Source organism: Hyperoodon ampullatus, assembly GCF_949752795.1.
Source record: "Hyperoodon ampullatus genome assembly, chromosome: 7".
In the NCBI taxonomy this organism is placed as follows: domain Eukaryota; kingdom Metazoa; phylum Chordata; class Mammalia; order Artiodactyla; family Ziphiidae; genus Hyperoodon; species Hyperoodon ampullatus.
The window spans coordinates 12,537,749-12,548,618 of NC_136920.1; the positions used below are offsets into that span (position 1 = coordinate 12,537,749).

Consider the following 10,870-nt stretch of genomic DNA (forward strand, 5'->3'; position numbering starts at 1 on the left):
TCTAAAACGTCCCTCTTCCCCAGGGCTGGCGGGCAAGGCTCAGTCGAGGGCATCATCAGGACCTGCTCTGCCACCCACTCCTGTCTTGTAGGTGAGGAAAAGGGGCCCAGCGAGAGCAAGAGCTCTGCACAGGGTCACGCAGCTCTCAGTGGCCAAGTCTGCGTCAGAACCTCTAAAGTCCTAGAGGGATCCTCTGATGCTGCCTTGCCCTGTCCCTGACGGGCTCTGGGAGTCCAAGGCCCCAGCCGGTCAAGGTGACGAGGAGAACACCTGCCACTGTGCCCCGGTTACCTGCTGGGAGCCAGTGCATCCTGCCCGGAGGGTCCCCTCTCTGCAGGCCCTGTGCCCGCCGATCTGGGCGGCCGCAGCCTCCCTCTAGGGGATTAGCAGGGCAGTCACGGGGGCCCGGCTGTACCAGCCTCGAGGGGGCCGCCCTGTCCCAGCCTCCCACCTGAGGCCCAAAGCGCCTTAGCTTCCAGCCCACCAGCCTGAGGCAGGGTACAGCCAGGCCCACCGCACAGGACCAGGCAGGACCCAGGGCATATGCTTGGTGTGCCTGGAGAGTGGGCCACGTCACGCGAGGGGCCTGGGCACGCCCTGCCCCCTTCAGCCAAGCCCTTTCCCACCTCCAAGTCCAGAGCTGAAAGCACAGACCCTGCCCGCCATACCCACTGTCCTGGGGAGTGACCAAGGCCAAGCGGGACCCAGGATGAGCACTCAGGTGTCCCCAGCCCGAAGTGCGAAGCATGCATTGCTTCCCCTCCCTCCTCCTGGGAAATACATCCACGTGTGCAAAAGCACCGCTGCACTTCCACACTTCCACTCGTGAGCACACTCAGCAGCGCCCCCGCCCAGGGGCGCCCTAACACCCCCACCACGTCCCCTACATGCCGCTGCCCACCGGATTCCTGGCCAGGCCTTCCCCCGCAAGTGGCCCCGGAGACCCCAGCCCTCAGCGCCTGCCCCACCTTCCCCCCATCTCAGGCTCTGGGAGCACTTCTCCAGTCCCTGGCTCTCTCCACAGACATTCTTGAGTCTGCTCTTATCTCTCTGGAGGGAGCAGCGCAGCCTCCCCGCCAGGCCAGCCAGGCCGGCCGCATGGCTGAGCTGTGGCGTCAGGCCCCACCCCCACCCCCACCCCCACCCCCCGCCCACGGCCAGGAGGGAAAGTTTGGCTCAGGAGACAGGGAGCCTGGGCCAGCCAGGCCCACCCCTCTGCCCAGGCCCAGGGTCCTGGGGGAAGGAGGCACAGGGATTTCTGCAGGAAGCAAGGGGGCCTGGTCCGTGAGTCATCTGGGATGTCTGGCGGGCTCCGGGCACCCCCAAAATAGTGGCCCCCGAGCAAGGACTAGTGCCCCCTTCCTACCTCCCCAGAGCCCCCAGCCCCCATAAGGCCCCTCAAGGCTCTTAAAGGAGGAAAAGGATCTGGGGAGAACAAGAGCCCCTGGGACTGACGGGGAAACGCCTAGGACCCTCAAATGGCCCAACTACCTGAGGATCAACCACTTCATCTAGTCGAAACCTGATTTCTTGGATTCTGGGGGTGTCCAGAATCCTGGAGTGGGGAGACCTGAGGCTTAGGGATGCCCTTACCTGGGCTGTTCAGCAAGCAGAGTGGACAAAGGCTCCCACTCCACCGGAAGTCACAGACAGGGAGAAACTAAGTCAAAGAAAGGCCTTCCTTGCTCCCTCATGGGACTCCAAAGGGCTCTGGGCGCTGGGCTTGAAACTTGGACCCTAATTCACTGCCCTGTGGTCCAACAGCTGCAGCACAGTGTGCCCCGTGGGCCACCCACGCCTCGCCATGGGCAGGTTCACACTAATGGAAGGTTCTGGATCATTGAGTTTTGGGTTCTGAAGGCACTGAGGTGCAGGATATGGACTTAGGGACTAGGGGGAGGGTGGGGGCAGAGGCTGGGCTACCGAGGTTGGTGGAGAGGGACACAAAAGCACCCAGAGGGTCAGGCTGGATGTTCCAGTGAGGGTCTGAGAAGCTGGGAGATGTCAGCCTGCACCTCTGCACCCCCTCCCACACTCGGTCTCATCCCTCCTGAACCCAGAACCCAAGAGGGGGACAGCCTCAAGGGGCAGAGACTACTCAGGAAAGGGGAGTGGGTGAGATGTAGGAGCAGACCCCCGAAACCACTGGCCAGGAGCGGGGAGAGGGTAGAAGACAATATTGTAGGGTGTGTGTAGATCCCAGCCCTGGGGAGGGTCCTATCAGGGCCAAGGTGAGGGGATGAGGTCACTCCTGGGATGGGGGCACAGCCAGAGGAGGCATAGCTCCAGGGACAGGTGTGAGCGAAACAGCCCCGAGGAGCCACACAGAGCTGGCAGGATGCAGTTCACAGCTTTGGGAGGGTCTCGGAGTGCGGAGGTGGCTAACGGGGCGGGGGGGGAATGCCAACTTCAAGAAGGTTCCAGAACCAACGAGAGTATTCCAGGGTGGGAGGTGGGGAAATCCAGCCCACAGAGGAATGCTGGGGAGGGGTTCCCAGCCCTAAGTAGGGGAGAGATAGCCGCTTCAAGGGGAAGTTCAGCTGTGGGGGAGGGAGCAGCCTTGTGGAAGGTGGGTGACAGTCTTGAAGGGGGTCCCTGTCTCAGGGAAGCACTGGTGGGGAGGCGCTGGGGGCAAGAGTCAGGCTGGGAGTAGGTGCCAACCTGAAAGGCACACAGGGTGCCTGAGTCTCTAGGCGGGGGTCCCAGTCTCTGGGAGGCATGCTGGGGTGCCAGCCTATGAGGCATGGAAGATCCTAGAAGGCATGCTGGGGGCCCCAGCCTGGATGGCGTCCCAGGGAAGCACAGTAGAGGGTCCCGGCGTCGGGAAGTGCGCTAGGGGTGGGAGGTGTCAGAATTTAGGGGGGACTGCAGGTCCTGGAAGGCATGAAGGAGGACCGAGCAGGGAAGGGGATACAGCTCCAAGGAAGTTGTGTGTTGGGGGACGGGGAGTGGGGAGCCCAACTTCAGCGGAGGTGGGTAGTAACCTCCAGGAGACAGAGGACGGCCCCAGCCCAGAAGAGGCGTTCTGGGCGGGGGGTGGGGGGTCCCAGCTTGATGAAAGCACAGTCGGGGGTCCCAGTCCCCGGGGAGATCGGCTGCGGGTTCCCAGCGCGAGAGGGTCGCCGCCCCCGCCGGCCCGCGGTCCCTCACCTTCGAAGAAGCGCTGCAGCGCCTCCGTCTCGTCCACCACCTCCATGTCCGGCCTGCCCCGCGTACACTCCACCCCGACCCCGCTACAGCCCGGCCCGGGGGCGCGGCATCGCCGGCGCGGCCCGCGCGACAGTCCCGGCTCGGCTCCGGCTGCGGTCCCGCCCGGCCCGCCGCCGCGCTCGCCCCCCGCGCGGCACTGGCCCGGCCCCTGCCCGCCCCACGTGCCCCGCCCGCCCGTCGCGCGCAGCGCCCCCTGCCGGCCCGCCCCATCCCCGCGCCGCAGCCCCGCGGCGGGCAGGACACGCGGGGCTCCTCCAGGGGGCGCTCGGCGCGGGGTCCTAACCAGCTTGCGGGGTCGAGGGGCGGCCCAGCCTCTATGCCGGGAGGGCAGGGCCCCCGCAGTCCTCGGCCGCCCCTTGGGCAGGGGAAGATAGCGGGCTTCTGAATCTTAGATTCTCAGAACCAAACCTCAGAGGCATCCCCCGTTTCCTCTCCTTTATCCACCCCCCTCTCAGCAATAATAATAATAACCTGCATTTCTCGAATATTTGTTATGTGCCAGGCCCACAGTGAGCGCTCTACAGGGGTTATCTCACGCTGTCCTCTCAGGTACCCTACAAAGGAGAAACTATTATGTGCATTTTACAGATGAGGAAACTGAGGCTCAGTGAAGTTCAGTACCGTCTGAGGAAGTCTGTCCTGTGTAATCTTCCGTGACGATGGAAATGCTCTCTGCGTTGTCCAGCACGGTCGCCGCCCGCCACATGTGGCTACTGAGTACTTGAAATGTGGCTGCTGAGACTGAGAAACTGACTTCCCAATTTTAATTAATTTTAATTAGTTCAAATTTAAATAGCTATGTGTGGCTGTGGTATTGAAGAGTGCAGGTCGAAGGGTTTCCAAGTAATTAGCATCAAAGGCAGCATCAGTGCCAGATCCTGGCTGACCTGGGAAACTCCCCCCTCAGTCATCCAAGAGGGTCCTGAGTGAATCCACCAGCCTTGTCCCTCTGCCTCCACCCCTGTGAGTGCCCCCTCATCTCTTTTCTGCCCAACTGCACAGCCTCTCTCCCCACCCAATCTCCTCTAACATCCTCCCAAATTACTCTTTTTAAAATGTAAATCAGATCATTTCACCTCTTTGCTAAAACCTGTGGTCTCCCTTTGCACTCAAAACAATATCTAGGTCCATCCATGTTGCTGCAAATGGCATTATATATGTATAACTGATTCACTTTGCTGTACAGCAGAAACTAACACAACATTGTAAACCAACTATACTTCAATAAACATTTAAAAGACAATATCTAAACTCCCACCCTGGTTTCCAAGGCCTTGTATGACCTGCCCCTGCCTGTACCGCTGACCTCAGCTCCTATTTTTCTCTCCATTGCTCACTAAGTCACAGCCACTAAAAGGCCTCCTTGCCTTCACTCACATATGCCAGACCCACACCTGCCACAGGGCCTTGATTTTTTTTTTTTTTTTTGGCCACACAGCATGCAGGATCTTATTTCCCTGACTAGGGATCGAACCCGTGCCCCCTGCAGTAGAAGCGCGGAATCCTAATCACTGGACCACCAGGGACTTCCCTGCCGCAGGGCCTTGGAACATGCTGTTCCGTCTGTCTGCAATGTTGATCCCACAGGCCTGGTTCCTTTGTAGTAGTCAAGTCTCAGTTCACTCATCATCTCACTGACCATCCTATTGAAAGCAATTCCCCCTACCTAGGCCTTTCTTTCTCTCCACATAAAAGAGTTGTATCTACTCTTTGTTATTATCCTTCTCCTCCCTCGAGAATGGAAGCTCTATGAGGGTAAGGGATTTTTCTGGCTTGGTGATTGCTCTAGCTTCAGCACCAAGAACACTACCTGGCACACAGTAGGTGCTCAATAAATATGTGATGAATGAATGGATGGTGGCAGCTTCACACTGCCGAATCCTAGACCTATGAAACCTTGGAAGCAGAGAATTCTGGAATCCCGGACCCAGCGAATCATCTCACTACAGAGTGACTCAGCTCACAGCCTCCCTGGGTCCTCAGACACAGCAGGTTAGAGCTGGAAAAACCCATCCCACCCTAGAACTGTTTGACCGAAGACAAAACTGAAACTGAGGCCCTTGGGGGGTGGGAGGACTCACTGGCAGATCAAGATGCCAGCCTAGCCAGCCCACAGCTCTCAACTCTGCCCACCAGTGGCCCCCCAGAGGAGAGTGGGGTACGAGTGGGGCTGCCTGGTAAGGGTGGGGGTGAGAGCCTGCAAAGCGGCTTCCTCCCAGGCCACCCTCCCCCTCCCCAGTGGCCAGCCACAGGGGAGGGACGGCCAGGGCCTGAGCCCCAGATGTGGCCCAGTCAGCAGGCCTGCGGTGGCCCGCCGAGGAGGGTCAATGCCACGACAGTTCTGGGGCTGGGGGAGGGGACGCCCAGGCCGGCGGGCGCCTCACAATGAGGTTTTGTCCCCCAGGGGCCGCTCTCCGAGCTGTTGCTCTTAGATATATAGAATGGGATTTTGCTGGAGGCCCCAGCTGTGTGTGCTGACCAGTGCTCCCCCCGCAGGGGCCGGGCCAAGCGGGGGGGGAGAGGGCCACACTGAGACGCCTATTCTTTTCCAGCTGATGCACCCCAGAGGTTTCTCCCCCTCTGCAGCCTCCCTTAAGACAATTGTTATTCTCTGCTCCGCCCCCTCCCACACCCGGGTCAGGTCTGCCTGTGGACACAGTAGACACCGCCTACGCCGTGTGATATTTAAAAGTGAATTCATTTTAGCAGTTGCCCAGGACTGGCTGGAAAGCCGGCTTCTTTATAAGCCTCCCCCACCAGCAGGTCTTTCTGCCACATCCCACAGGGTACCAAAAAGTCCACCATCAGAGGGCCATCCCAATGAGCTATGCGTTGCCCTTGCCATGGGTGGGTGGGCTATGCATATTTTGTGCCCAACACCCAACTTCGCAGGCTGCATTACTATGTCTCTGGGTCAGCCTTGAAGTTGCGCGGGGTGGGATGCAGCCTCCTGTTAATCCTGTGGGAGCTGGCCTTGCTCGGAGGTTCTAGCCCTGCCGTCTCCCCTGACTCCACTGGGCCACTGAGCAAAGGAGCAACGGTCCCCAGGGATCTTCATCTCTGGGTTGGGGGAGAAGCGTGGCTGAAAGGTCCCAGACTCCAGGGCTCAGCTAAGAGTCGAGGCTGCCACCCCCAAATCCATAATGAAGGAGGTGGAGACTGGCGAGGGAGCCCCAGGGAGCCTTGCACAATCAGGACCTTGAGGGGCTCATCCATGGAGAGGGGTCCCCATTGGTACCCCCTCCCCACCCAGCCACATGAGTGAGGGACCGAGTTTTCAGTCCTGGCCCGGCAGACATGGCTGTCCCTGTGGGCTGGCCCAGCCATTCTCCAAGCCCTGTCCTCTGGTCCTTGGAGGCCTCATCTCTGAATCAGCCCATTATTGCCACCTCACGGTGTAGGTAAAGTACCAGGGAAGTGATTGATAAATGGTGTTTTCTCCGATTCCAGGTCAGTTTCCAGTGCCCAGTGCTGGCCTTTGAGTGCCAGTAGGGCCAGGAGGAGCTGGCAGCTCAGCAGGCAGCCCTGGGGGAGGGGGGGGCAGGGACTTGAGGGTTAGTGAGTAACGGGCTGGAGGCCAGCCCAGGAGAGGGTGGGGCTCTGTGGACAGAACCCTCCCTACCGCAGCACTCCAGGCCTCCCGTGGGCCCACGCAGCCCTGGCATCCGCCCAGTTTGCAGAGGAAGAGAGGAGGGCCCAGAGGGTGGTGGGTGTGAACCCAGGGAGTCAGTGAGGCTGGGGACCCTGCAGGGTAACCTCTCTCCCACCTCCCTCCCAGCGGAGACGGAAGGGGACATCCGAGGGTCTGGGAGGCAAAGCGCTGCTCCAGCCCTTCCCGGAATTGCTCCTCACGAGCGGCCCTCCCCATTCCTTGCTCTGGCTGTGTGACCTTAGGCAAGTCACAGAACCTCTCTGGTCCTCAGCTTCTTCTGCTTCTGCTCCACTAATTAGATAGGATAATATGCACACCAAATGAGACTACAGGGTGTGAAGAACCTCTGAAAACCGTGAGGCGAGGGTGGAGGCCGGAGTCCTGGCCTGGAGGCCTGGGTTCTGGTCCTGGATCTGTCCCCAGGCTTGAGTGACCTTGAGCAAGTTTCCACCCTTATGTAGCCTCCGTTTCTTCTGTTCAAAGAGGCCTGGGTGAAGACAGAACTCTTCTATCATCCTCTCCAACTCCCCACTCTGGACTCAGGGCTGGGAGGATGGGCAGTGTGGGGAGGGGAAGGTCAAGGTCCGGTCACAACTTGGCTGGGTCAGTGCCTGGGCCGCACGCTGCAGGTCCCGTTGGGACTGGCTGGAGGAACAGCGCCATCTGCTGCAAGGAGGGGGCAGGCCTGGGCCCGGGGCTGGCTGGAGGCCCAGCTGCCTGCCCACCGTGGCCTTGCAGCCACTCCCCAGGCCTCCCTGTCCCGGGGCCAGGCTGGGAGGGTGCACCTGGGGTGCCCTGGGCCTGGCCAGGTCTTCTGTACCCTCCTAGAGAAGCCCTCAGCAAAGACTTCCAGTGGGCCCTGCATTCCAGTGCTACCCAGCCAGGGAGTTTTAGCGCCCTCACCCCACCCTGGCTCTCAGCACTGGGGGGAAGGGGCGGGCACTGTCAGACCTGCCTGGTACACCTCTGTGCTCTTGGGCAGTTTACTTACCCTCTCGGAGCCCCAGACCCCTCAGGGAGAAGGGGCTAAGAAGCCCCATCTTTCAAGGCCCCAGTGAGGTCAGACGGAGTCCCTGGCATGTACCTCATGCAGGTTGGGCTCAACAACGAGCTGCCCCCCATTCAAATGGGGCTCTGAGGGTCTTCTGCTCTCTCATTGCAACTCAAAGTGTGGTCCTGGACCAGGGCATCGGCAGTGGCGACAGCCAACCTCAGAGGTCCCCTCCCGCCACCCTGCCCCAGCCTCCACCCCACCTGCGGGGAAGAGAGGTCACTCAAGGCGGCCAGTGTGCTTCTACATCCAGTTTATACACAGCTCTATACAATATACAGAAAACCTTATATACAGATATATTTATAGAATAAGCTATATTAATTTGTCTCTCCTTTTTACAGCAATATTAGTTTGGATTTTTCATACATTAAGTACAAAAAGTCATGGGAGAATGGCACGTACAGTGCATGAGTGTCTGCGGGGCCCAGCTGCTCACTACCGATTGCATATGGAGGTCGCCCGGGCCCCTGGGAGGACAGGCCAGCGTACGGCCGGGAAACCTTGTGCTGCAGGTCTGGGGGACAGAGTGGGGGTCGGTCTGAGCCGAGCTGGGCTGAGGGGGGTGGCTCAGACCCCCCAAGTGTAGTGTGCGGAGGAAGGGAGAGACACGCAGCAGGCCCATCCTGCAGGGGAGAGGCGGGGAGGGGGTGGGTGAGATGTGGGCCGACCCTGGAGCGTCCAGGGCTGAGTCCGAGCCTGCCCCAGCCCCAAGCCTGTAACCCTGTGCGGCTGCAGACTTGGGGGTGGGAAGTCTGTCCCTGATGGCTCAGTCCTGGGCATGGGTGGGCACCACGCCCCCTCAGAGATCCCAGGCCCACCCTGGTGGAGGAGAAGTTAAAAGGCCAGACTCCTGGGCTTCCCTGGTGGCGCAGTGGTTGAGAGTCCGCCTGCCGACGCAGGGGACACGGGTTCGTGCCCCGGTCCGGGAGGATCCCACATGCCGCGGAGCGGCTGGGCCCGTGAGCCATGGCCGCTGGGCCTGCGCGTCCGGAGCCTGTGCTCCGCAACGGGAGAGGCCACAACAGTGAGAGGCCCACGTACCGCAAAAAAAAAAAAAAAAAAAAAAAAGGCCAGACCCCCAAGTCTCCCTGCTACGGGCTGGGGTGCTTGTTGGAACTTTACTCTGATTTATGATTTGTCTTTTTTTTTTTTTAAACTTTAAGCGCCACTGATTCCGTCTTGCTTCTGTGTGGGAAAGGGGGTGGGCCCAGCAGGGGCAGAAGCCTGATGGGGCTGATGAGGTTTGGGAGTCGCAGAGGGTGAGGGAGGCCCAGCTCCCAGGTCTCTGTACCCATGTGTCAGGGTGGGCAGGGGTCCCAGGTACCAGTGATCATGAGGCTGGGGTCTTGGTCAGGGGAGCCTAGCCAACCCAGGGAGGCCATGGGCAGGCCCAGAGTCGTGGGACCTTGCCTCCAAGGAAATGAAGGCACAAGCGGGCGGTCAACGCCTCGGCACACACCAGTTTTCCAAACCAGGGGTCAGAGCAGCCGGTGAGACGAGGGGGATGGGCGGTGTCTGAAGCTGAGCTCGTCCCGCGGCCCCCGCCGCGTGGTGCCCATCATGTTTCTGCCTGTTTTCTTGGCAGGCTGGGAGGGGCAGCAGGCAGGCAGGGCGGGCAGGGAGGGTGCCCCAGCAGCCCCTTCCTCGGCACACACTCATGCACATGCACACACATGCCCCGCGCTGGCATGCGCCCCCTCCCCGCTCTGTCTCTGGGGACGGGCAGGGGCTCCACTTCCCCGCTGCTTCTCCAACCCAGCAGGGAAGGAACCCTCCCAAGTGGGGGCTGTGGAGGCCTCAGGCTAAACTGGGATGGCCCCAGGGCCCCTGGCCCTCCTGGGTCTCTAGAGGGGTCCCACAATACCCCACGCTTGGCTCCACTTAGGGCCAACAGGACACTGTGGGTGGGAGGGAAGAGAGGCCCGCACCCAGGAGACAGCCCAGGCCAGCGGGGAGGGGCAGCTGTGCAGAGTAGAGGCGTGTTTGGCTGCAGAGCCCAGGGCCTGGGGTGCCTAGGCCTGGGGGGAGGTGATTAAAAGGGGATTTGGTGGGGCCCTCCTTCCTTCCAGGGCACTGACTCTGCAGGCAGGGGTGGTCACACCTGTGCCCTCCACCCTTTGAGCGGCCAGGATCCCCGGGGGTAGAAGGCAGGCCAGGAAGTAATGGGGCAGGCCTGGGTACCCAGGACCCATTGACAGAGGGATCAGCATGAGGGAGATCAAGCAGGGAAGGGGCAGCCCTGACCCCACCCTCCTGTAGGCCCCTCCAGGCCCCATGGCTGCCTTGGGCCCTGTGGAGGCTGGCACCTGCCTGCCCAGAAGGGGGCTACTAAACACATGATTGCAGCAGGGGTCAGGGGGCCTGCAAGCCCAGGACACATCCTGAGCCCAGCCCAGCAGCTTCTGTAAACATACACAGCACTGCGGGCCACCTTGGTGGGGGGGTCACCCCAGGGGGCTGGCCAGCAGGCACCAGATCTGGGGGTGGCCAGGGCAGATGCCAGCCTGGACCACAGTTGAGAATACGTGGGGAGGGGGCTGCTCTCCATTTCCACCCTGGGAGAGCAGCCGGAGGGCAGTGACGGGGAGTCAGCATACTCATGGCCTGTCCCGGAATAGGAGGTACCAGGATGCCCCTGTGGCGGGCACTCAGGCTGAGAGGGCGGAGTGTTGCCCTGTCCACCTGGCAGGCTGCCCCAGGCTTCTCCCTGCTCCACGCCCCTCCCTGTCATTCCCTATCTGGAGGGCCCAGATCCCAGCTGCCTTGGCTCTGGGGGTTCCAAAGCTGAGGTAGGGATGCGGACCCCCAGCTCAGCAGCAATGCCCAATGCCTGAGGCTACACTGGCCCTGTGGGGGCCTCTCCTCAAAGCTGCCCGGCCTGGGGGGCAGCCACCAGAAGCCTGAGGAGCCACCTGCTCTGGCCTGGGCCTCAGCTGGCAGCAACTCCTGGGGTG

The 10,870-nt window shown here is 61.0% G+C and overlaps 1 protein-coding gene across 2 annotated transcripts in view; it reads right to left on the reverse strand.

The window, feature by feature from the left end:
* Window positions 1-3,196, reverse strand: part of MYRF (myelin regulatory factor) — a gene marked incomplete at both ends in the record, with an annotated part of 30,816 nt that extends 27,620 nt beyond the window's left edge. For both annotated transcript variants that reach the window (XM_079709047.1, XM_079709046.1), the window contains one exon: window positions 3,151-3,196. In XM_079709047.1, the coding sequence (XP_079565173.1) occupies window positions 3,151-3,196 (46 nt within the window). The remainder of the gene's footprint in view (window positions 1-3,150) is intronic.
* Window positions 3,197-10,870: the final 7,674 nt, after the last annotated feature.